This window comes from Abramis brama (genome assembly GCF_963993115.1).
Source record: "Abramis brama genome assembly, chromosome: 17".
NCBI classification, from domain to species: domain Eukaryota; kingdom Metazoa; phylum Chordata; class Actinopteri; order Cypriniformes; family Leuciscidae; genus Abramis; species Abramis brama.
The window spans coordinates 25349126-25376959 of record NC_139979.1 but is presented as its reverse complement, the minus strand read 5'-3'; the positions used below and the strand labels follow the sequence as shown (position 1 = coordinate 25376959).

Genomic DNA, 27834 nt, shown 5'->3' with positions numbered 1-27834 from the left:
GCTATTCTACACTAGAGAAAGAATGTTTGGCAGTTAAATGGGCCCTAGACTACTTGAGATATTACCTACTGGGAAGGGAGTTCAAATTAGAAACGGGCCATAAAGCTCTCCAGTATTTGGAAAAGATGAAAGATACCAATGGGAGGATCACACGATGGTCTCTGGCTTTCCGGTTTACAGTCCAGCATGTTACCGGTGTTGTGCCGAATTTCGACCCCCTGCCAAATTATTACCCCCCTAGTATTGGTAGGTTTAGGATTAGTTGTGGGGGAGGGGTAGGATTAGGGGTGGGGTTAGGATTAGGCAATCAGGTACTGACTTCAACGAGGGGGGTAATAATTTGGCAGGGGGTCGAAATTCGGCACAACACCGGCAAGTCCAATTTGACTGCTGACTACTTCTCTTGTTGTATCCACGCCATCTATTTTGGGTCCATTTTTTGGGGGTTATTTTTTCAGTGTTTGGGTAGTTTGGCCTAGTAAAATACAGGTTTGTGTACAATTTTGTATCTGAAATGCCTGATGCCTTGCATGTTATGATTTTATTCAAAAGAAGATACAGAATATAAATGCTTGAAAGGTAAAATATGTTCTCAGAACTGTACACTGATTGTTTATGGACAGGTCATGGAGTCATTCACAGCATATTTCGGCTACTAGTGAAACGCAGAGCGACGGTCTGAAGTTAGAAGTTCCCCCGCTGAACATGATTCTAGTGCCCTTGCGGTGGAAACGGGACAATATAAGATACTGATCGATTACACTTGAATTACTTTTAAATGTTTCATTTTTACATCTAATATTTGTTAAACAAGCTTAAATGTATGCAATATGTATTCAAAACTATATAATATATGCTATACTGTAAAATATGATGAAAATATAAAGGAATTATCTGGCAAACCAGTGGTTGTGTGGAGTATTTTATTTTTTAAGTTTATAGGATTTAAGTTAATCTGTAAACATTAATGCATGTATGACGTAAAAAAAAAGAAAAAGAAAAGATAAACAAATAGATAGTACTTTAGTAAAAATGAATCAATCCAGTATGATGGATTAAATCCACCCATTATGCTGGGTTAAATAAACAACCCAATTTGCTGGGTAAAATTAACCCAACATGTGTTCTGTCCCATATTTACCCAGCCCTTGGGCTAAAAACAATTTGGGTTGTTTTCAACCAAGTGTTTTTTAGAGTGTACAAATCAAATAATACAACAATAGAAAAACTTATAATATTAATCCCATAAGTGAGTAGCCTGCAGTCAGTGCAACATAATTTTTTTTTTTAACATTACTGCATTTTGAATGTGTTCAATTGACTTGATGTTAAATGTTTTTGATTTTCTAAGAAAGAAAGAAAGAAAGAAATATCGCAAAATAACCTATAGATGGCACCAGGACTGTCTGATTGCTCATTGAATACACAGGAAAAGATGGACTGACGATTAGTTCTGCCTGGTTCATGTGAGCAGCTCTCGCTAGCTGCACTTGTTTTCCCAAAGATAGGCAGTTGATTACTTCTGTCGGGATGATTGGCCATAACGGAGTACAAGAGTTCAAGCTGAGTTTTAACCACAGCGAATATGTAAGATTGCATAATCACAGGTAATTTTATGGTGTTTTGGACATTTTTATCTCATGCTGACATGAATTGTGTGTGTGGCTGATTAAGTCTTGGACACTTGTGTGTATTTTAAGAGCGCACAGGGTTTGTGTTTGTCCTTGTTTACTGTGTTGATTAGTGTTTATGTGTTGACTTGAGTGTATTGAATGCTGATTAAATCTAATGTCTCTAAAGTGTGAATAGTAACTTATGCTGTCTTAGGGTGCAACCATTTCTCGTCGTGTTGTTTGTTTTTGTGTCAAAATAAGAGGACTGTGATTACACTACCCAAAGTATGTAGGTCAAGAACACATATCTGCACCTGACCTGAGTTAACCGTCTCTGCTAAGTTCAGTCAAGCCTTTACTGTTGTTCATCCATATATCCTAGTATATAATGCATTAAACTAATTAGTTGCACTGTCATTGTTATTATGGTGGTGTGTACCTGGTCTTTCAGAATAAGAAATATAAATAAAATAGAAGTTTAATCCATGCATAGGATGCCTGCTACATCAAATAGGTCTAATTGGCCCCATAGAGTTTGGATTTTTGGTATGTTTATGAATAAAATAAATTCGTCAGTTTTCCAGCATCTTTTGCATATTTGAACCCTTTCCAACAGTGACTGTATGATTTTGAAATCCATATTTTCAATTTGAGGGACTCACACACAGGTTCAAACATGCTGATGCTTCAGAAGGAAACACGATGCACAGGGGGGTGAAAACTTTTTGAATTTGAAGATCAAGGTAAACTGTACTTAATTTGTCTTCTGGGAAACATGTAAGTATCTTCTGTTGCTTCCGAAGGGCAGTACTAAATGAAAAAAAATAAGATATTTAAACAAAAGATTTTCATCCTGTTCAAAAGTTTTCACCCCCGTGTTTCCTTAATGCATCGTGTTTCCTTCTGGAGCATCAGTGTAGGTTTGAACCTTTTTTAGAGTTTGAGTCCCTCAGTTGTTCTCAGTATGCAAAGATGGATCTCAAAATCATACAGTCACTGCTGGAAAGGGTTAAAATATACAAAAGATGCTGGAAAACAGAATTGCAAGAACAACCATCACAAATTCAAAAAAACAGTCGTGGATCATCAGGTAACGACACACAGTATTAAGAATCAAGGGTGTGTAAACTTTTGAACAGGGTCATTTTTAGCAATTCAGCTATTTTTTGTCTTATGGACATCTTTTATGTAAAATATCTTATTTAGGACAGTACTAAATAAAAAAATAACATGCATTTTGTATGATCCCTCTTATTTTGTTAAAATGATTCACATTTTCATAGATTCTGCAAGGGGTGCACAAACGTTTAAGCAGCACTGTATTTAGACACACTTTGTTTCTTTTACATCATGGGGGGAATGATTAATTGATTCTGCAGACATGCAGTATAATGTTTCTCTTCTGATTTTGACCTGTTGAAGAGGCTAAAGTCTGTCATGCTTTTCCTTTCTCATGTGCCTTGATTTCTCTTGCCAGAAGTAAGTAACGTGATGTATGTGACCACCTTCCTGCGTTATGTTAGGTACGTTTTATCCAAATTAAACAAAAAATTATTATAATCCTTACAGACAACTGCAAAGACACTTTACAATGTTTTATTATTCCTGTCCTCATGCATCCAACAAATATCATTCTCATTCTTACAGGCTTGGTGGTAGGTGCGTTTCTGCTCATGTCATTCAGAGGAGGAGTCTCTCAGGAGCGGATGCCATTAATGCCCTGCGGCCCTTTTACTTCGCTGTACATCCTGATTTCTTTGGCCAGCATCCAAGAGAGAGAGTAATAATATTTAAATAATGATGTATTATTATATACACAAACATTTTAATTTAAAATGCATGATAATAATGCTTGTTATATGTAAATATGGTAACACTTTAAGGTTTCATTTGTTAACATTAGTTAGTTTATGTATTAACTAACATGAACTAACCATGAGCAATACATTTGTTACAGTATTTTTGTTAAAGTTAGTTCATAAAATTACAGCTGTTAATTTTTTGTTTATGTTGGTTCACAATGTCATTAACTAATGTTAACTAATACAACTTTTTATTTTAATAAACTATTAGTAAATGAAATTAGCATTAACTAAGATTAATAAATGCTGTAGAAGTATAGTTCATATGTAAACTAATGAAACCTTATTGTAAAGTGTTACCGTAAATATTTTTTTCCCCTCATTTCTCTGCAGAGCAGTTTTAAGGAGTTTTGTTTTTGTTTTCTGTGTTATAGGAAGTGAATGAAAACTCCCTCCAAAGGCTAAATGGTTATCTGGAAATTCTTCAAAAGCCTGGAGCGAGATCCCCCAAACCCACAAACCTCACTTTTTATGTCAGGGACACAAAAGAAACGGCAGACTCCAGCGGTAGTCTGATAGCCTCAGGTAACACTAGTTCTCCTCTGATTCACAGTCAAAAGTAGTCTCCTGAAGCCATGTGATAACATTGTATGAGGAACAGATTGCAATTGTTTGTTTTCCTTACTAAAGTCTTTAATTCCCTATTTTAACAGTTTTGACAGTATTAAGCAAAGTTGTCATTCAAACGTTTGGTGTCTAATGTTTTTAAATGTTAATGCTTTTATTCTGCAAGGATACAATGAATTGATAAAAAGTGACAGAATGTTACAATTTTTGTAAAAATTTTTTTACATTAATTTAAGAAAAAAATTAATCAGTTTCCACACAAAAAAAGTTTTCAACATTGATAATAATAAGAAATGTTCCTTAAACACTAAATTGGCTTATTAGAATGCCACTAAAGACTGGAGTAAGGCAGAGCCACCAAAGTGTTTTCAGCCAGCTGAAAATGGCAGATGCTCTTCTGAAAACGCCTAGCTGCGGGCACAGTGGGTCAGTGCTTCGGTGGCACAGTGGTTTGGTTGCTATGATCTGTGAAAGTGTTACTAGATTCTCAATTCGCAGATAGTTTATTTCTTGCATTTGCAAGTTAATTTCTCACAATTGTCAGGAAAAAAAGTCAGAATTGCGAGATCCAATTCTGAGAAAAAAAAATCTGAATTGCTAGATGTAAATTTGCAATTGCAAGGGAAAAAAGTCAGAATTGTGACATCAAGGGGTTTTTCACACTTGGCATGTTTGGTTTGATTAAAACAAACTCTGGTGTGATTGCTCTGTTAGTGCGGTTCATTTGAATAAGTGTGAACGCTGCCATCAGAACCCTGGTGCACTCCGAACAAGCGGACCGAGACACCAATCAAAAGGTTCCAAATTAACTCTTGTGCGGTTTGAGTGAAATATGAACGCAACATGGATCAAAGACATGTAAACGAACCAAAAACAGTGGCCAGTTGCATAAACTGTTAAGACTAGTCTTACAAGTTAGTCATCCAATTTTATTCTTTAAAACTGTTAATAACTTTTTAAAGTCAGTAACATAAAAATGTAGATTGGTCTAATTTGACACCGAAAAGTAAGATTACCCCTAACTAACTTCTATTTGATCATACTAGTTCTTAAGACACAGTCTTAACATAATGGCTATGTTTATGCAAATGGCCCCAGGACATGACGTCACAAGATACAACCCTAAAAACATACCTGTTTTTTCTCATCATAGTCGCAATGTTACACATCACATTTCGGTACAGGCATCAGAACCACGTCTCCTTGCAACAGATCTTCGCTTGTGTGTGTGACGGAGTGATTCCTGCCGCTGTTTTGACTCCTTTACACATTTTATAAGCTCTTCACGAGTTCTCAGCTGATCAAAATACCATCACACGTAGTATTACAACGAGTGTATGCGATTACAGCACATACAACGAGCGCATTTATCCCAGCACGCAGCATTGTTTTGGATGTTCAGTAAGTTCCGTCATGAAATATATGCAATAAAAGCAGACCAATCAGGTTGTAAACATATCCCTGTGCATTTAGGTTCGGTGTTAAAATGCCAATGTGAACGCTAAGCGAACCAGTACTGAATGTTTTGACTTTCTTTTGGTCCGGACCAAACAAACCAAGCAAACCAAACTACAAGTGTGAACACACCCTAAAAGTCGCAGAAACAAGCTTCCATAGCTCAGCGCCTCGTCGCATGCCGTTTTTAAATATGAAACAATTGAAAAAAACAATTGAAAAAATACGCTGGCCTTGGGAAAAGAATCCTTTTGGTGGACACTCAGCCTAATGGCTGCTGACAGTTCAGCTTTGCCATCACAGGAATAAATTACATTTTAAATGTTGTAGCAATATTTCACAACATTACTCTTTTCAATGTATTTCTATTCGAATATATGCTGCCTTGGTAAGCATTAGAGACTTTTTTCAAAAACATTTTAAAAAAATCATACCGACCCCAAATGTTTGAATGGTAATGTTCTGTTTCCAATGCATGATTTTAATTGAAGAACCCTACACTTCCCAGGATTCCGGTCGGTGAGTTTCACCCTGCAGTCTAAGGATGTTCTGAGCACAGTGCTGGATGTCCTGAGGTCCTGTAGCCTCTCGGTTGAACACATGCAGGATGTGCTCAAGGCTGAGACCAGGAAGAGCTCAACACAACAGCCTGAAACAGCTTTCTATCGGCCCATCAAATGGGACAAGACTTATTACACTTTCACTGGCTTCAGGGACCCAGAGCAGGAGTTAGAGCAAGCCAAGAGAGTGGAGCCCACACTGAGGTATTGAGAGTGAGTGAGAGAGAGAGAGAGAGAGAGAGAGAGAGAGTGAGAGAGTGAGAGAGTGAGAGAGAGAGAGAGAGAGAGAGAGAGAGAGAGTGAGAGAGAGAGAGAGAGAGTGAGAGAGAGAGAGAGAGAGAGAGAGAGAGAGAGTGAGAGAGAGAGAGAGAGACTTTGACTTTTACAACCTCTTTATTCTACATAAAAAATGTAGATTTACATTATTCCTTCACATTCACATTCACATTAAACACACATTTTCTAATAAATAAATAAACATATATAAACCATGTTCTTAACACATTCAATTATAAATACCAATTAAAACTCAACCCCCCATACTCATTGACTAAAACCAGTGCTTCCTTAACACACCATCTCCATTTAAAGTAAATAACATTATTAACATGCTTGTAATATGTATATTCTATAACCACTCGTGCTTCCACTAAGGATCTGAACAAGGCCACCATACAAATGTCTCTTCCTACATTCTTTTCCTGATGAGATTTCAGAATTGCTAATTTAGCCTGACCAATGACAAAATTAGCAAGTACACATTGTTCTCGTAAAGATTTCTTATAATAACAGCCCAATATAAATAAGCTATTGGTATACAGAAACCCTAATTTTGTTATTATTTTTCTCAACAGTTCAAAAATAGGAACAAGTCTAGGGCAGTCACAAAACATATGAAAAATTGTATCAAGCGCATCACAAAATGGGCAATTCGATGAAACATTTTCATTCATCCTGGCAACAAATTGATTTGTAGCCAAGATACAATGGATCAATCTCCAATTAAGATCACCACATCTCTTAGAAAGTGGAGGTTTATACAAAAGCCTCCAAGATGGAAAAGTATCCTCAGATATAGAGAGTTGAGCTCTCCATTTAGTATCAACTTTTCCTTTCAATTGACCCAAATGTAAAGTTTTAACACATATGTGATACAATATTTTTTTCCCTATACCAACAAAAAACATTTTTCCATAGCCTTTCAATAAGGAAATCGAACCAGAGTCATCAATGCCACATTCTTTAGGAAACACCTTTAACTGAGGAAAGTTCAGCCATACTACACCATCTTCCAAAACATGATTAACAAAATGATCAAGTAATAAAGGAATGGAGGATTTAAAACCCCTAACAAATCCTTCTATAATTCTAAGCGAATTCAAGCCAACTTGATCAGCAAGTGACTGTGAAGTTCTCCATTGTCCTCTTCTTAAATCAATCAAATCAATAACTTTAGTGACACCAGTATTAAAAAATCTATCAATTAAAGATTGAGATATATTTGATGGAAGCTCAATAAGAGGATTAAAAAAAATAGGTTCCTCTACACCATAATGCTCCTCAGCAGTTCTTGATATTTCAAACAAGTCCCATGATTTGAGCACTGAGACATAAAACCCAAAAGACAGATCCGAAAACTTTTTGACAAAAGTTTTCTTCATTAGGAATAATTGTTTGTCAATACCTATTCCACCTATCTCTTTAAGTATAGATCTCCCGAAACACACCCAAGGCACATCATTTGAACTATACAATAGTTTCTGCAATGTTTGCATCCTCATTGCCAAGATCTTTGACTCCAGATGTATAAGCCCTTGACCTCCCTCTGCCACTGGAAGGTAAAGGACTCCTGGAGGAAGCCAATGACATCCATCCCAGAAAAAATTAACCAATGCTTTTTGAACACATTTAAGCAAATCTTTTGGAGGGTCTAGAACAGTAAACTTATGCCACAACATTGAGGCTATAAGGTTATTAATGACCAAGCATCTTCCTCTAAAAGAAAGTTGCGAAAGCAGCCATCTCCATCTCTGAAGCCTACCATTAACACGATCAATTAATCCCTCCCAATTCTTCTTTACATATTGTTCATTCCCAAAATAAACTCCAAGCATTTTGAATCCATCCCTGCCCCATTTACACTGCTTTGGCAATTTTGGAGGTACAAAAATTTGCCAATCACCCAGCAAAAAAGATGTACATTTTTCCCAGTTAATGCAAGCAGATGATGCTTTTTGAAAATTATTTAAACAAGAAAGTAACCTGGTAATATCCTCAGAATGTTTTATAACTATCGTTACATCATCCGCATAAGCAGTAAGTTTAATGGGAGCAATTTCAGGGGAATCAGGAAGAGAAACACCACATAACTGTTTCCTCAGCATAACTAAAAGTGGTTCTATAGACATCGCATACAGAAGGCCTGATAGAGGACAGCCTTGCCTTACGCCTCTGGTCACTGAAAAAGATCTAGTCAAAGATCCATTAATCTTAAGCATACTATAAATATCACTATACAGCAGCTTAATACAAGATACAAAGTATGGACCAAATCCAAAAGCTTCCAGAGTCTTAAACATGTAGTGGTGGTCTACTCGGTCAAAGGCCTTCTCCTGGTCCAAAGAAAGTAAGCCAATGTCCAACTTGTATCTTTTTGCAACAGAAATGATGTCTCTCACCAAGAATAAATTGTCAAAAATTGTCCGCTTAGGGATGCAAAAAGTTTGATCCACGTGGATTATGGTTGCCATATGTTGTTTGAGTCTGTTAGTCAATGTTTTTGACAGGATTTTAAAATCAACACATAACAGTGAAACTGGTCTCCAGTTTTTTAGGCATCCAAGATCTCCTTTTTTGGGGATCAATGTCAACATTGCTCTCCGGCAACTTAAAGGCAAAGTCCCTCCATTAATGCATCCTAAAAGGACATCATACAAATCTTGGCCAATTAGTTTCCAAAAGGATTTGTAAAATTCCACTGTAAGGCCATCTATCCCAGGTGACTTCCCGAGGCTCAACTCCTGAACAGCCTGTGAAACCTCAGAAAAGGTCAAAGGATTGTCAAGCTGTAACCTTTCATCCTCTGAAATATTTGGCAAATCCTGTAAAAATTGGTCTGTTGTTGAGTCATCACACTGGTCAGAACAATACAAGTCCTCATAAAAAGAAATTGCATGAGACTGAATCTCTTGTTGATTAGTTGTCACTCGTCCATTTGGAAGTTTCAATTGATGAAATTGTTTTCTCTCCCTTGGCTTTTTTTCAAGTCCAAAAAAAAAAGTGGTGGGACTGTCCATTTCATTAAGTTGGGAAAATCTAGTTCTTAAAAAAGCAAATTTTCCTCTTTCCTCCAACAGATTTTTCAACAGAAGCTTATTTTCTGTGATGTGATCAACAGAAGTTAGGTCATCACGAACATTCCTGACGCTTTGTTCAAGGATGCTTTGTTCTAAAATCTTCATTTCTTCTTTTAGGCTTCCGATACTTTGTGCAGTATATTGTTGGCAAAATATCTTTATATGGACTTTACCAATATCCCACCATTGACTTAGTGACTGAAATCTATTTCTCTCTTCTCTCCAAGATTCCCAGAAAATATTGAAAGATTGAAGAAAATTGTGATCTTGTAAAAGTCTATTATTGAAACGCCACTGTGATTTATAGATTTTAGGAGATATAACCGAGACAGACATTGAAAAATAATGGTGATCAGAGAGAAAGGAGGGAGAAATACAACTATTAAAAAAAATATCTCTATGTCTTCTTCTAACATAGAACCGATCCAATCTGGCTCCAGACAATCTATTTGAATTTCTCTTTAACCAAGTATATTGCCTCATCCCAGGAAAAGCCTCTCTCCATAAATCTACAAAGTCATGGAAATCAATCAGATTTTTCAAAATTCCAGCAGATAATGGATGGGGTTCATCATGATTCCGATCTAAAGATGGATTTATTGTACAATTAAAATCCCCCCCCATTACAACCACATTATCTTGAGAACACTGTAACAAAGCATCAGAAAGTTTTCCAAAAAAAAGTACACGCTCCTGACCAACACTTGGTGCATAAACATTAAAGAAGGTATAATCAATTTCACCAAGAGTAATATCTACTCGCAAAATTCTACCAGGCATAATTTCAAGCATTACTGGTTGATTACCAATACGAAACGAAAAGAGCATGGCAACTCCTGCACTTAAATTTGTTCCATGACTCAATAAAGTGTTTCCCTTCCAATCTCTAACCCAGTGTGCCTGATTTTGTAAATCTGTATGGGTTTCTTGAAGCAAGATTATATCTGCTTTTTTAAAGATTAAATAATCAAATAAAGCAGCTCTCTTAGTTGTGCCCCGGCAACCATTAACATTAAAGGTCCCGATGTTTAAGAATGTCATGTGATAAATAAAAAAGGGGCACAAAAAAACCCCCAGAAAAAATAAATGCAAGGAGAATCATGGCTATATTATTTCTTATGACAGACTTTCAATTTCTGCTTAACAGCACTGATGTGTTTCTTAAGTCTGTAACGTTTGGGCTGGTCAATTTCATCAAGTGTAGCTTTTCTCATAGCCATAGAAACAGATTCAACAAAAAGTTGTAAATCAGGAAAATAAATCTCAAGCTTAGGTTTTCGCTGATTAAATGTAGCATCAAGGAAATTATTAATCTGCTGAACAGAATAAAGAGACTTCAGTTTAAAACTGGAGGCTTTCCCTTCAGAATTTCCTTGAGAATTCAATCCAGTCACACCCGTTTCATCTGATGTATCACTGTCCGCACTATCATAGTCAATCAACTGAGATTCAACTTGTTCTAGCTCTAGTGGCGAGTCTGTTATATTCTGTGACAAATTTTCAACCAGCATTTGAGTCTCCCCCGCAAACTTAATCTGTGCATCAGAATCATCCACTTCATTTTTTTCCGCAGCAACTACTACAGAGTCATTTCCACCTCCATCATTCAAAAGTGCATCTGAATCAACAGAATGTTCATTTGCACTCACATTGCTTGGTGATTCAAGTACAATTTGATGTGCTCTATCACCAGACAGAGTCATCGTCTCAACTTGTTCTTCATTTTTTTCACCCGCACTATGGTTTTCTGTAGTTGGAATTACTTGCTGTACATTAGCAGGTTCATCCTCATTTTCCACTACACTCACATCCTCAACATTTAACGGGCACGTCTGCTTTATATGTCCATATCGGCCACAATTAAAACATTTCATCGACTCTGTGCTAATAAATATTGTGTAATCCTTGCCTTGTAAAGTCATCTTTGCAGAGACATTTAAAGATTGACAATCTGCATTCAACACCATGTGTGTTTGGCGCCTAAAAGACATTATATGCTTCAACTCAGGGTTTTTTAGGCCAAGAGGAATCATCTTTAAAGGCCCCACTAATTTGCCGTAGCGAACAAGTAAGCGCTCTAATGAGTCATTAGGAATGAACGGGGGTACGTTAGATAACATCACTTTTTTTGCCAGATTAGATAGCGGTAAAACTGACAAAAAAACATCTCTTACAGACAAACCACGCTCAACCAAAACGTCTACCATAGACTCCTCTTTAAGAAAGACAACAATGGCTTTATTCATTCTAGATGCCGATAAGATATTACGAGCACCTAACTCATCTCCAATAGCATTTAAAACATCTTCGACTTTGATGGATTCGTCCGGCATACATTTACAACCATGCCGTGCGGTTAAAAACGAAAGACCATCAGAATGCGTCCCCATTTCAGCAGCACTTGACACAAAAAGTTTAAATTACACCCTAAAAACAATAACACAGATCCGCAAGAAAAAGAAGGAGATGTAAGGAAAAACTTACAGAAAGAAGCACCGTCAGCACTCACTCAGACGCTCACACACCTCTCGCAGTCACTCATCCACGCATGCGCAAACGGAAACGAGAGAGAGAGAGAGAGAGAGACAGAGAGATCTTTCCTTCGTGCCAATTCACATTAATCTTTCTTTTTTAAGTCAGTTTAGGTTGCTTATTCAGTCTTGGCACTACCACATGGCTATTTTTGGATGAACTGTTCCTTTAATGTGTCAGACCACCTAACTGCTAGATGGGTGCTCCTGCAGCTTCTGTTAAAGGGGTCCTATTATGCATTTCCAATTTTTTAACTTTAGTTAGTGTGTAATGTTGCTGTTTGAGCGTAAAAAAGATCTGCAAGACTACAAAGCTCAAAGTCCACTCCAAAGGGAGATATTTTATTTAACAGAATCCCCTTTTCAAGAACTACAACGAACGTTTGGACAACAATGTGATTTTTCCAAATCTTATGAAGTCACAATATTCCTCATTTATATAATCCGCGTCCACGGAATAAGCAAAAAAGGTGTGAGGCCTGGTTGAGCTGCATTAGAGAAGGCTATGTCAAAGAGACACTGTTTTTCAGTGTTTTCAAAACTTATTTGTTTGACGTTCCTAAGGCTGACGAACTTAGAGTGGTTAACTTATTTTAAACACTGTTCCTGAAAATTATAAAAACAACGTTTATCTGTGCGCTGCACATTTTATGGAGAACAGCTTGTTTTCTGTTGCTTTGTAAGCTCTCGCTTTTGTAAGACGATTCACCGCTCCTTAGGGAAATTAACCATGGTTTTGTGATCGATAACTGTTTGTATTCCCTTAGTTTTCCGACAAATATCATGATTAAATGGTGGATAACATTGTATCTATAATGTATAAGAAAATAACAAAAAACATACCACTCTGAAACGTCCTGTGAAATCCGTGCTTGCAAAGTCTGTGCATGAAATCCGTTCTGCACGATCCTCTTGTTCGTTAACATTGTCAGGGTCTGAATCGGGCTTGAATTGGTTTGAAATTGATGTTATCCTTATTCATAATTACACTAGAGAAGAACTTGCAGTTATGGAGAGGCGGGACATTTCCTGAAGTGGTGCCAATCTTAACACACTAGGCCAGGTAACTGATCACAGCACATTTCGTATTATGGAAGGAGGGGCTTCATCGAAATTGGCGTGTTGGAGCTAGACTGGGGAGAGAGGTGCTGTAATAATGTAAAATATGTGAAAAAATAATGTGTTTTTTGAACAATCAAGCATGAAAAAATATTCTAGTACACCCCAAAAGCAAAATCAAGACTCAGGGTTCATACAAGGTGCTTAAAGTACTTGAAGTACTTGAATTTGACTTTTTGAAATTTAAGTCCTGGAAAACCCTTAAAAACAGCCAATTTTATGAAGAAGTACTTGAAAAGTGCTTGAATTATTGAAAGACAATATATGAGAAATTTAATTTAATTGATAAAACAATCTTTTCACAGAAAATTAAAGCTGCAGTCCGTCTGATATAGATATAGAGGCATTTTGCATGACTATGAGCGTGATATTGCTCTTATAAATATCCAAGTATTTGATACAGCTTTTATTCTTCAAGTCAATCATATATTCACGGGAGGAAAAAAATCAGTTTGAATAAGGAAAGTGATATTTTTGTCATAGTATCCTTTTAATGGTTAAAGGATCATCCACATGATCAAAACTTGTTGTACTCAGTCTACTACATGCCTTCTGTCTTCTAATTGATAGTTCATACTTTTTTTAGCAAGTTAAAGGCCTTTTAGTATAATTCTTAAAATGTCCTCTTTCAGGTTGTGGTTTCTGTGTCTTTCTGCTGTGAAATTTTTAATGATTTTTTTAAATGATTTAAACACAAGAATAACTTTTATATTGTTACTAATATTTCAAGACGAACACTTACTGGACTGAAGTAACTTGGGTTTACTTCTATTATCTATACTTATTACACGGCTCTGTGGAATACTTGATTCTGATTGGTCAATCGCACCATCCAGCGGTGGTTTTGCCTCCCACAGTAAAAACTACTGAGCTTCAATCATAAAACTATTTAAAACTAAGTATTTAAATAACAACGTACTTAACATATTTTTGCATTATGTGTAATTAGTAAGTAGCTATACTGTTATGAAGGTCTCATCAATTTACATAAGCTATCAGAATTTCATCTTGCTTTCTGGCCATGTAAATATCAGCAACTGCACCATATTTTATGCTCAGTTTGGGCCTCTGAATAAAACTGAGGTGTTTCTTTCCCTCAAGTATGTGCTTCATATTCTCACTATATCATACTATATAAGTCATAAAAGCCTGATGTATCAAATATGATACTCAACAAAAAACAGATAAGATAAGATTCAATAAACTGTTCCATTTCAAAACCTGTTATTTTCCTGGTTATTATTTTATATGTGAAGCTTTACAGGGTTAAACCTGAACTTGATTATCGTTCGATCTAGGTTTGCATGGGGCAGTGATAATGGAATTGGCTAAATCTTCTCTCTGACCCATTTGAGAGGAGGAACTTTGAGCTTTGTGACAACTTTAAGTAAGGGTTTTGGACACTTTTGGAAACCTGAATAGTATTGTCAAATACTATATGTAATATATGAACAAAGATCTATTGTCAGACAAAGTTCATTGTCAATATTCTTTAATGAATCTGGGATACTGTATATAATGTTTCATTGAACTCATGCTGAAACGTTGTTTCACTTTCTTTCTTTGTGTTTATCTTCAGTTTCTGGCTGAGAAACAATGAGCCGGAGGCCACAAAAAAACAGAATGCCAGTCTTCCACGCCGTGAGGAGCTGAAAAGATTGAAAAGACTGCTGATTCAGAAACTCGGTTTGTTGGATATCAGGTCAGCTCTAACTCAGACTAAGGTGCTCTTATAGGGCCCTATTTTAACGATCTGAAACGCAAGTGTCAAAGCGCAAAGCGCAAGTAACTTTGTGGGCGGGTCTTGGCGCTGTTGCTATTTTCCCAGCGGGATAAATGACTCTTGCGCCAGGCGCAAATCTAAAATGGGTTGGTCTGAAGTAGCTTCATTATTCATAGGTGTGGTTTGGGCGTAACGTGAAATAAACCAATCAAAGCGTCATCTCACATTCCCTTTAAGAGCAGACGCGCTTTGTTCTAAAGCGGATTCCTATTATAACGGCGGATTTGCCAGACGCGCGCCAGGAGCGGTTCACAGCCAAGGAGAGCAACGCTCTCGTCAGGGACGTTGGGGATGGAGAAACCCACCCAAATTAACTTCGGTTAAAAAGGTGTATGATAATTTGGGTAAATGTGTAAGCTAGATGTATGCTTTTATATAAATTGTCTATCTATCTATCTATCTATCTATCTATCTATCTATCTATCTATCTATCTATCTATCTATCTATCTATCTATCATAATAATGTATGATTTGCAAAAATGAAAACTGCTGCTTCTGTGTAGATGAGAGAATCAAAGTGTATGCGCGTTGTGCACACGCTACATTGATTATGGCCAAGCATGCGCCCTTAAAATAGCATATGAATAACATGCGCAACGCGCCACTGACTTTAAACTATTTTTTCCTGGTTAGTGGCGCAATTGTTTTCTAAACCTGCAAAATAGCATGAAGGAACGTTTGCGCCGGAACACGCCTCCTTTTTTGCGCTGAACCGCCCAGGGAGCGCAAGTTCATTCCCTAGTTTAGCGACGTGCTTCTGTGGAGGGAAAAGCGCGCTTTGCGCGAGTGCAAAATAGGAATGATACATGCGTCGGTGTACAAAGTCAATTGCGCTGGGTGCAAGATAGGGCCCATAGTCTGTAAAGTGTGCTTGGTAATTTTTAATCACCAAGTATATTTTAGTTTAATGTTAATGCTCAAGACTAGCAGGCCTCTAATCGGTAATTCTTCAGTTAATGGTGAACTTGAACTCCTTAAAACCATTTAATCAATGTTAAAACATTTATCACATGTCCTGGAAAGAGTAAAATCATAGCATTAGTCAACCTTTAAAGTGACATTTTGGTTATAATGTCTGGTGGTGTGGCTTACTTATGTTTTTATAAAGATTTTTTCTGTTTTGGAGTTAGCTAGCAAGAAGTCAATTAACTTTGAATTTATAAGATTAAAAACTTAAAACTATTCTCAGATGATGAAGTAAAATAAAAATAAAAAAGTGACAACATTATTTACAAACTGTAAGTACTAAACGGGTTGAAAATTGGATTTTTAAGAAGTTCTTTAGTTTATTTTTATTTATTTATTTACTTTAAATCTATTATAGAAAATATTTAACAAAGAAATTAAAATTGGAAAGAAAAGAAAAAATTCTGAAAATTATTTTTAAAATTAGGGTAATGTAAAAAGACAGACACACACACACACTTAAATTAAAGCTATCTTGATTTTGTTTTCTTTAAAATCATCCAAGCAACTGCGCCCATATAATTAATGGTATATTCATCATGATATGGAAAACCTCTCAAATATACACTAACATCAAACATTTGTGTTTTTTAATCCTTTTATTGTGCAAGGATGCATTCAGTTGATCAAAAGTGATGGTAAATTCAAATGCTATACAAGATTTCTATTTCAAATTAATGCTGTTCTTTGAAACTTTCCATTCATCAAATTATTATGGTTTTCACAAAAATATTGAGCAGCACAACTGTTTTTAACTTTTATGATAATAATAAAAAAAATCTTTCTTGAGCACCAAATAAGCATATTAGAATGATTTCTGAAGGATCCTGAGACACTGAAGAAATGGACTCGGAAGAAATGGCTGCTAAAAATTCAGCTTTGCCATCACAGGAAGAAATTACATTTTAAAATATACTAAAACAGACATTTTCACTATCATTTTCAAATTGAAAATTAAATGCAGATTAAAAACATAAAAAACAACCCTATACTTTTAAACAGTAGTGAATGTCTGCTAATGCAGGTATGTGTAAAACTAGTCGTTGACCTGTTGGACACAGTATCTTGTGTTGTGTTCTTACATCCTGCTGTCAGTATGTTCACCATGTTTAATCATCATGTGATCCTCTGTCCTGTAGGTGGCAGCGCAAATGGGGAGTTTCACACAAATGCTGTCAGCTGCAGAGTCTGATTCGTCTGTCCACACAAAACCCTGAGGCTCTGCACCACCTGAGAGGTAACCATGGAAATAGAATTTATGAAATGGGATCAGATGGATTAAATGTTTACTCAATTTCCTCTCTCTCCCAAAACATAGGACACATAATAGTTTTTACTGACCAGTCAGGGATGAATGCCTCAGGGCATGTGATGTTAGGAACAATGGATGTCCACCATCAATGGTCAAAGGTACAGCTTTTTTATTAACCAGTGTCAGGGTAATATTTACTTTTTAAAAAGCTTAAAGGGATAGTTCACCCCATAATGAAAATTCTGTCATTATTTACTCCCCCTCATGTCGTTCCAAACCCATAAAACTTTCGTTCATCTTCGGAACACAAATGAAGATCTTTTTGATGAAATCAGAGAGCTTTCTGTCCCTCCATTGACAGCTACGCCACTACCACTTTGACACTTCAAAAAGTTCATAAAGAAATCGTAAAACTAAACTATATGAATTGAGTGGTTTAGTCCGAATATTCTGAAGAGACTCGATCACTTTATTATGATGAACAGAGTGAATTTAAGCTTTTTATTCACATTTTTAAACATTGATCAACGAACATAAACAGAAGCTCATCTATGGAAGAAAAATAATGTCAAAAGTTTTTGAAACAAAAAGCCTGTTGAATTGCACTACTTGAAAAAAAATAGGCATTGCATTAACCATGCTTGCATTTTAATGCATTATATTTTTAGGGCTTGCATTTTTATGGGCTGAAATTCAACATGGTTGAATATTTAAGCTGTGAATATTTCAATTAAAAACATTTCAAACACATTTTCATTATTAAAAATTCAATAATCCATATTCACCTTTCAGATTTCACTTCCAAAATATTTAAACTGTTTAAAAATACAACCTGTAATATTCAACAGGCGATTTTCGGTCCATTTGATTTCGCTTTGCAAATTCGCTTCCACAAATTCAGTGGTTCAAATTCGACAGTAAATTCAACGGAACTGCAGGAAAAGCAGTAGATTACCGAGATACTCTCCATCTGCTGTTAGTCAACCCCACCAGCAGGTGGTGCAAAAGCGCGTGTTGTTGACGAAGACCAGCAACAGTTTAGAACAAGCCATTCATTCATAAAATGAAAATGATTGTGACTTAATTGTTACTTTCCCTGTGTAGCCTACATGTTATCAGCTTTCTCTACCATGAACAGGATTATAATCGGTTTCCCTCACAAAACGCTTAACGTAGCTTATGGACTAATACAGTGATATGAAAGACCAAACTCGCACCTTATTGGGGATGTAGGTTGTAGGATAGCCTACTACATAGGCTAGATGGACAAAGAATATGAACGTAACGCGCAAAGTTTCATGCAGAGCGTTTCGTGATATACTGGCATAAAATCAACACTTGATCAATACTAACACTTCTCTCTCTCTCTCTCTCTCTCTCTCTCTCTCTCTCTCTCTCTCTCTCTCTCTCTCTCTCTCTCTCATTTTGTTATTGTTGGTTAATTGTTAGTTTAACTGTAAGTCGCTTTGGATAAAAGCGTCGCGTCTGCTAAATAAATGACTAAATGTAGCCTAATAAATGTAAAATTGACTTGACATTGGACATTCGCACATTTAGGGACCGTCTCAAAAGCTGCATACAACATTGGCATACACGTTTCTAACTTCAATAGCAAACTTTAATTTATTTGAATAAATATCAAAAATCCAAAGGGTGCGCATTATGCCTGACACCTACATGAACACTTTACAGTTGGTTTTATGACTGTAAGTCGTTCTATTCAAATGCTATTCAAGTTAGAAACGTGTATCGCTTTGGATAAAAGCGTCTGCCAAATGACTAAATGTATACCAAAGTAGTATACACTTTAGAGATGGTCCCTAAATGTGCGAATGTCCAACGTCAAGCCAACTTTATGTATAACTTTGCGCGTTATTCTGAGTCCATCTGCTTGCCTGCGAGTTTGGTCTTTTATATCACTGTAATTAGTCCATTAAGCTACGTTTTATATGTCCAGCAGGGGAATCCTTAAGTATTGAGGGAAACCCTAATAGCTTGCATGCAGCACATCGCCACAATATAAAGTTAAGGCCACTAAACAACCAAGAGAAATATATGTCAACCTCAAAAATGTAACATTGGATCTGTATATTCGCATCGGGGAATAACATTATAATCTTGTTCACGGTAGAGAAAGATGCTTGTAGGCTACACAGGAAAAGTAACCGTGAAGACACTGAATTTAACATAAAACCGCCGTCATAATAATCACAAATACACTTACATTGCTGTAAATGAGTTTAATGAATGAATGGCTTGTTCTAAACTGTTGCTGGTCTTTGTCAACAACACGCGCTTTTGCACCACCTGCTGGTGAGGTCGACTAACAGCAGATGGAGAGTATGCTCGGTAATCTACTGCTTTTCCTGCAGTTCCGTTGAATTTACTGTCGAATTTGAACCACTGAATTTGTGGAAGCGAATTTGCAAAGCGAAATAAAATGGACCGAAAATCGCCTGTTGAATATTATAGGTTGTATTTTTAAACAGTTTAAATATTTTGGAAGTGAAATCTGAAAGGTGAATATGGATTATTGAATTTTTAATAATGAAAATGTGTTTGAAATGTTTTTAATTGAAATATTCACAGCTTAAATATTCAACCATGTTGAATTTCAGCCCATAAAAATGCAAGCCCTAAAAATATAATGCATTAAAATGCAAGCATGGTTAATGCAATGCCTATTTTTTTTTTCCAAGTAGTGCAATTCAACAGGCTTTTTGTTTCAAAAACATTTGACATTATTTTTCTTCCATACTCATCCAAACCTGTTTGACATGCAAGAATGAACCTCATTGGTTAATGAGGAAGCTCAAACCTGATGCGTAACACGAGAATGAACCTCATTGGTTCATGAGGAAGCTCAAACCTGATGCGTAACACGAGAATGAACCTCATTGGTTCTTGCACGTCAAGCAAACATGCTTGAGCTTCCGTTTACCACAAATGATGTGTGAATTGATGAATGTTTAAATGTGAATAAAAGCCTTAATTCAATTTGTTCATTATATAATAAAGCGATCGTGCCTCTTCAGAAAACTTGGACTAAATCTCTTTATGAACTTTTTGAGACTTTTTGAAGCCTCAGATTTCATCAAAAAGATCTTAATTTGTGTTCCGAAGATGAATTAAAGTCTTACGGGTTTGGAACGACATGAGGGTGAGTAATTAATGACAGAATTTTCATTTTTGGGTGAACTAACCCTTTAAAATATCATGGCAGACATTTATGCTGACTACGAGGCTTGTCCATGTGTATGTTCAGCTCTTTGAAAGATTACAGAGTTACAGAAGCCTGTTCCAGCAGTCGGATTGGCTGAAGGAGCGCATCAGTCACCTTCTGGGAGGGATTCAGGTGATCCACATCAAGCGGTTGGGTCCAGCTCTGCCTCTGGAGGAACACTACAGGACCCTCAACACCTTCCACAAGAGACTGTTGCCTCAGCGCCTCTACCTGCACCCCCGCAGCCTGCAAGGCCTCACGATGACCTTGGAAATGTAAATACTCGTATACTTTCAGTCCAGCCATTTGCTCATGTGTAGTTCCTTTGTTTACAACCTTCAACTATGTGGGGCAGGGTGCTCAGAAATGCACTAGATCTTATCACTAAAAGCACGATTGAGCCTCAGTGATAGCAGGCTTGAGCAGCGCTTACGTGCAGACAAATCTTTGTTAACGTGAAATCAGAGTAGTTACTTTTATAATAAATGACCCTGGTTTTGTCCGTGTTTTATGAGGGCATGTTTTTCAAAAGAAAAATATTCGGTAACACTTTTTTTAATGGTCCCCTTTAGACATTTTACTAGCTATAAGTAACTTTGCAACTACATGTCAATTAACTCTCATTAGAGTATTAGTAGACTGTCTGCTTAATATCTGTTCACACTTTATGTTAATGTTCCCCCCAAAGGACATTCTACTGACTATAAGTAACTTTGCAAGTACACGTCAACTTATTCTACTAACCCAAACAGTCTATCAATACTCTTGTGTATGTTAGTAGTACACTCTGATGACAGTTAGTAGACATGTAGGTGCAACGTTACTCATAGTCAACAGAATATTTAAAGGGGACCATCAAAATAAAGCGTTGTATCAGCAACTGCACCAAAATTACTTACCAAAAATTCTTGTATCAGATTGTTGGATCAGGAAATATTTTCTCCACCTCTTTTTTTATTCATATATATATATAAAAAAGGTCCAGTCCAATTAAATCTGTATGGGTAAAATCTAACTACCCTAACATTATGTGGCCAAAAAGCCAATTCGTTAAAGTAGCTGTGTGATCTGACAAAAATTGCAGATATAATATTATAGTAGATGTTTTATTTGTGTCCTCCCGGTTATTTATTTAATTAGCTATTTTCTTCTAGTGCCATCAGCCAATCAGAAACCACCCGACTTATAATAACTGCAATAATAATTACAGCATGTGCTTGGAGTTAACAGAACGTATTGTCCGTTTGTGTGGTGGCTTGCATAGTTATCATAGGCCTTTAGATTCATGAGGCATTTGTCTCTGTTGCATTTGGTGCAGCAAGTAACATTACAAGAAATGAATTATTGTAGCTTTAAATGGATTTCTATAGGAGATATTTATTGTACAGAATAGTATTCCACTGAAAGGACAAGATAAACAAAAATGAAACAGAAGAGAGACCATACTGGACTGTTAACAACAGATTGTAGCTGAATGGCATCATCTTAATTCCTGCGGTTCCCTCTGTTCTATTCATTTCTGTCGTATTTCTGACTGATACATCCTCACTGTTCACTGAGAAGGCTTTGTGCTGCTTAATGTCCCGTCAATCATTGTTTTTACTATTCTGTTCTGTTGCCATAGTGACCGCTCCACCCCCTGCCTGCATGAGATGGGCCACTTCATCATCCCCGCTATGTGTGACACCCTCCAGCTGCAGAACTTCCTCCAGAGCCAGGCCCAGGAGGCCCGGAGACGCTTGCAGCGGAAAGACAAGTGAGTGCTTGACCTATCGGTGCTCATTAACATGACATCAAAATTCACCATTTACCGTGTTGATGGTGTTAAAGGGATAGTTCACCCAAAAATGAAAATTCTGTCATCATTTACACACCCTCAAGTTGTTCCAAACCTGAATAGGCCTTGTTGACATCCATGTTTTTTTTGTTTTTTTTCTCTTCATACTATGGAAGTCAATGGGGTCCATCAGCTGTTTGGTTGCCCATATTCTTCAAAATATCTTCTTTTGTGTTCAACAGAACAAAGAAATTCATACAGGTTTGGAACAACTTGAGGGTGAGTAAATGATGACAGAATTTTCATTTTTGGGTCAACTGTCCTTTTAATGTGCATGAATCATCAGTAAATTATTCTATAAACCAAACATTTTCATTATCTTGTATCAGGTTATAATATTTCTATTTTGCTGATGTAACCAGGGATGTGAGGGCAGGGAAAACAATATTAACCGCTATTATTACTGCATTTAATACATTCTTGATTCATACATTTTTAACAATCCAATACCAAGTCCCAATGGATAGAATTTAGCTACATTATTTGAACTATATGTCCTGTTACACTTAGAAAAACATCTAAAACATCAAATAAAATATAAAACAGCTGTTGCAACACTTAATTTAGGATAGCATAATGATTGTTTTTAGTCACTAGAATTATTGTCTTTGAAATTCACACCACCATTTGCTCAATATAGATATATATATATATATAGATATATATTCTTTTTTGTTTAAAAGAAATTAATACTTTCAAGGACACATTAAATTGACAGTAAAAAGACATTTCTAATGCTACAAACGTTTTGTTTCAAATAAGAGCTGTTCTCTTGAACCTTCTATTCATCAAAGAATACCGAAAAGAAATTGTATCACGTTTCCAAAAAGTATTAGACTGCACAACATTGATAATGAGAAGAAATGTTGCTTGAGCAGTGAATCAGCATATTAGAATGATTTCTGAAGAATCAAATGACACTGAAGATAGAAGAAGAAATGTCTGCTGAAAATTCAGCTTTGCCAGCTTAAGAATAAATTACATTTTAAAAATATATTTAAAATTGTTATAATATTTTACAATATTGTGTTTTTTATCAAATAAATACGGCCTTGGTGAGTATAAGAGACTTAACATAAGATATATATATATATATATATATATATACTTGTGGCGAGCAGGGCGAGGCCGAGGGCCGTGAGAGAGCGGCATGATTACTCTGATGAGTGACACCTGCGAGACGCACCGGTCTCGAATCTCTCACGGAGGAGCGGAAGCATAAAGGAGGAGCGACGACAGTGAAGAGCGAGAGAGGACAGGCCTGAACTTATGTTGTGTTTTGTTTCTGTTTTGTGTGGCCAGCAGTCGTCCGTGAGGGGCTGCTGGCTTTTACTTTCATTTTGTATTTGGTTTATTTTTATCATTAAAATGTTGAATGTTCGCCGGTTCCCGCCTCCTTCTTCCCGTAACATCTGAACTTCGTTACAATACTTTTTATGGAAAGTAATGCATTACGTTAATTTTGTCTTACTTTTTCTTATATGGGCTGGTTCTATTTTTGGGCCCTTTCACACCAAAATTGAAATGAATAAGCCTCAGACTGAAGGGAATGCAAATGTACAGTAGAGGGCGCAGCTCAAACAAACCTTTCAGCTGTGCTGTCATTCTGGATCGCAGAAGAATAGAATGCAGGAGAATAAAGTAAATGAAAAACAAATTGAACACAAATGTAATGTTATCTAAAGTAATTTTTGCGTATTGGTATGGTTCAATTGGATAATCGAGGGTCAGCAGCAAATACATTGGTTAATAAAATTAGATTAAATACATAAAGTATATTTGTGTAATTTAACATTTAATTATTGCAGGTTTGGGTAATAGTCTGAGTTTGCACTTCACTGTTTTTATTCATTTTGAGGAATACTGAATCTGTTTTTGTGCAAGTGAGATGAGTAAATGCCTGCTTACATTTAGTCTACAGTAACCATCATGTTTACACAGCGCACTGCACTTACTCCCAGTTCCTCTCAGCATGGGGACAGGAGAGGTGTCAGTCGATAAATGGGAAAACAAAGTAACTCGCCTTACTTGTAATGCATTACCCTCAACACTGTTACTCGGTACTTAAATATATAATTACACTGTAACAATGGCACCTTAAAATAAAGTGGGTTACTTTATTTGGTTACACTTTATTTAAAGTGTCATTGTTACAGTGTAATTATATATATATAAGTACTGAGTAATATTAAGCAACTGTAAGTACTGTAGGGTTAGGGTAGGATTAGGTTTTGGTTGAGGGTTATTTGCATGTAATTATGCATAATTTACTGTCAATACTATGGTAAGCACATGTAACATATATAACAAGGACACTAATAAAGTGTTACCATAAAATGTAACCCTTTATTTTAAGGGGTCCCTGTTACAGTGCAATTATACAGTTATGTACTGAGTAATAACAAATTGTCGTTACTATAGGTTTAGGATTAGTGTTTGTTTAATGTTAAGTTAGTTGGGTTACACTTTATTTTAAGGTGTCGTTGTTACAGTGTAATTAGACATTTAAATACTGAGTGATAATAATTAACTACATGTACTTACTATAGGGTTAGGGTAGGATTGAGGGCTAGTTGCATGTAATTATGCATAATTTATAGTTATTACTATAGTAACTACATGTAACATATGTAACAATGACACTGTAAAATAAAGTGTTACCGTTACTTGTAGTAATGCATAATACACTGTTATTACTATGGTAAGTACATGTTAAAAATGTAACAGGGACGGTGTAAAATAAAGTGTTACCTATTTTTGCAATGTAGCCACTGTTTAAACCCGTCTTTCATTAATCAATGTAAAATATCTTGTGCATGCAGGTTGGAGGCGGAGGAAGAAGACCTCATTTGGAGTTGTCTGCAGGATCTGTCTCTGCGCAGTCTGTCTAAAGAGCCCAGCGTGTCGAGCAGTCAGATGATCCCCTGCTGCAGGCGTCTGATGGAAGAGAGATCCCCTCAGATGCAGGGCCTTCATCTCTGCGTCTCTCACTTCTATTCAGTCATGCAGGATGGGGATCTGTGTATTCCCTGGGACTGGAAAGGCTGAAGAACGCTGAACTGTATTTCAGACTGTATTACTCATGTAGTCCCTATAAGATTTTGAGATTTTGGAAACGGCCTATTGTGTAGGCGTAATTATAAATGCACTTTGGTTCTAAAATGCCTGCACATGCTGTTGTGCTTTTCAGCCAGTGGGCCACAGTGATGTGATGTTATAACTTATCACAGAAAGTTGATTATTGATCATTTTCACTGCCAACCATATACATTACTAATGAGCATAACGCTTAGAAAAAAACATGGACATAAACTTTTAAAGCATCATGCACTTATAAGGCTCTTTTTTGCCTTGAAACAATCAGTTACTGTATTTTAACATGCAACTTTGAGTTATTATACACACACACACACATATTTTGGTTTTCACTGTGGTGCTGGATTGATGCTCCATATGATGGACCGCTTGAGTCTTTATCATTTCATTTATCATTTTGTTCCTGATTCCTAAACTCATTTACTTACATGTAATGCTGCCACAATCTATATTGCACAGTCAAAATTCAAATAAAGTGTTTGGAAAAATGATTTGTTTTTCTAAATGCTGAGCGTCTATATTCACAGTATTCAGAAATGGAAAAGTGTTCTCTTCAGATGTAGTGTCTGTACATTATCAATCCTAAATGCTGTAAATCTGTTTTGAGATGTAGTGTACAGTGTATCTATATTGTTTGCTGCTATTGCATTTTAAAGCTTTATAATGTGGCATCTGTATGTATAATAAATATCCAACTGTGTAACCTCAAAGTTCAAACAATGGTTCAAGTGTTCATGGTTACTATTGTTATGTACATATTTGGTTTACAATGTTTTTGAAGATTTTGTTCATTGTGACAGTCCATGAATTTCCCACTCTAACAGATATGAAATGTAATAATTCAGTTGTCAATACGAATGTGTATAATACTAATATTATTTTATCACATTTTTATTCTTATTAATGTTGAAAACAACCTTTCTGCTTAAGTTTTTGTGAATACCACAATAAGGATAATAATAATTTTAAGGATTTTTCAGTATCAATCTTTTTTTTCATTTTTTTTTTCATACTGACCCCAAACGTTTGGTGCATGAGAGTTTCCACAAAAATGTTAAGCAACAAAAATGGTTGTCAACATTGATAAAAATAACAAATATTTCTTGAGCACCAAATCAGCATTGAATGATTTCTGAAGGATCATGTGACACTGAAGACTGTTCAGCTTTGCCATCAGAGAAATAAATGATATATATATATATTAAAAAAGTTATTTTAAAGTGTAATAATGTTTCACATTGTTGCTTTTTCTGTTTTTTGGGGGGGTTTTTTCATCAAATAAATACAGCCTTGGTAAGAGACTTCTTTCAAACCTTTAACTGTTAGTGTAGATGTTATTTAAAGCGTCTCAAAGCTGAACTTGCAGGCACCCGCACATTATAGAGAATGACCTCATCCCTGCATGACTGAATGTGAATCATCACTTTCTCACTCACTGTCACCTGTGAGTGTGTTCATGGTCTGTGTCGCTGTACTGTCTGCTTTCAGACAGATTTACACGTGGAGGATTGAGACAGAGGTTATCAGCAAGCACATCACAGTCCAGCCAGAAGTATTTGCTTGCCTGTGGGCAGGGAGGATTTTCTGCTTTCTTCTATTTCTAGTCATTAATCATCAAAAACTGCCTGAAGTCTGTAATTATCATTAAGAATGAAACTATTTGAAAATACTTGAATATCTACTAATCAACCGTTGTTGTTAGGGCTGCAAACAAACAACCAATTACATATTGTGGATGGATGGATGGATGGATGGATGGATGGATGGATGGATGGATGGATGGATGGATGGATGGATGGATGGATGGATGGATAGATAGATAGATAGATAGATAGATAGATAGATAGATAGATAGATAGATAGATAGATAGATGGATTTTTTGTTTTGTTTTAAACATTACCATTCAAAAGTTTGGGGTCATAATTTATTTTATTTTTTATAATTCATACTTTTATTCAGCAAGGATGCATTAAAGGGACATTGTGTAGGATTTTCTCCCATCTAGCGGTGAAATTGTATTTTGCATTCAAACAAATAGTGCTCTCCAGCGCCTCGCTTTTTCAAATGCGTGTTGCATCTACGGTAGCCGTTATGCACCAAAAAGCTATGACAGGATGTCTTATAATAGCACTTCATCGAGTTTTCCTTCGGGTGAACTGGTTTGTTATTTCAAACAAACTGCAACTTGACACAACGAACAAACGAATGTTACAGTTTTGAACAAACAAAACTTACAACCTTGTTTTTAGGGCCTTCTCTACTTTACTCAATAGCTGCTATTCATCAAAGAGCCTGTTTAACTTTTAACTATAACGTTAAATGTTCTACTGTCTATATAATAAAGTACACAACCAAGCAATGAAAAAAAGCTTGTAATTAAGACCGTAACATTGACTTAATTGTTGAGAAGAAAGCAGGCAACTTCAGCGTCTCTTTTGAAAGCTTTCTCCTGCATTAGCTATCCCGACATTAACCCTTGTTTTTTGTAATCTCCGGTCACGTTTCCTTTTACGGTCTATTTTGGACTTTTTCGACGACGAGGACTCCTTATCCTGTGATTTGTATTTGTATGGTCCTCCATTATAAATAACCGTGCAGTGCAGCCTTTTAAA

The 27834-nt window shown here is 36.2% G+C and overlaps 1 protein-coding gene across 11 annotated transcripts; it reads left to right on the top strand.

The window, feature by feature from the left end:
- Positions 1-1318: 1318 nt before the first annotated feature.
- On the top strand, positions 1319-26474 carry tcaim (T cell activation inhibitor, mitochondrial). Of its 11 annotated transcripts, XM_084088007.1 has the most exons (12): positions 1330-1607; positions 3091-3136; positions 3261-3393; positions 3850-4000; positions 6006-6261; positions 14643-14765; positions 16953-17050; positions 17132-17223; positions 20331-20563; positions 21913-22044; positions 22308-22344; positions 24948-26472. In XM_084088007.1, exons 2-12 carry the CDS (start codon positions 3105-3107, stop codon positions 25014-25016), a joined length of 1356 nt encoding a protein of 451 aa, XP_083944133.1. In that variant the 5' UTR covers positions 1330-1607; positions 3091-3104; the 3' UTR covers positions 25017-26472. The 11 variants fall into 11 exon arrangements, with proteins under 11 accessions (XP_083944129.1, XP_083944130.1, XP_083944131.1 ...); XM_084088003.1 differs by lacking the exon at positions 3091-3136 and having other exon boundaries at positions 1319-1607; positions 22242-22344; positions 24948-26474; XM_084088004.1 differs by lacking the exon at positions 3091-3136 and having other exon boundaries at positions 1319-1607; positions 22242-22344; positions 23247-25044.
- The last annotated feature ends 1360 nt before the right edge of the window (positions 26475-27834 follow it).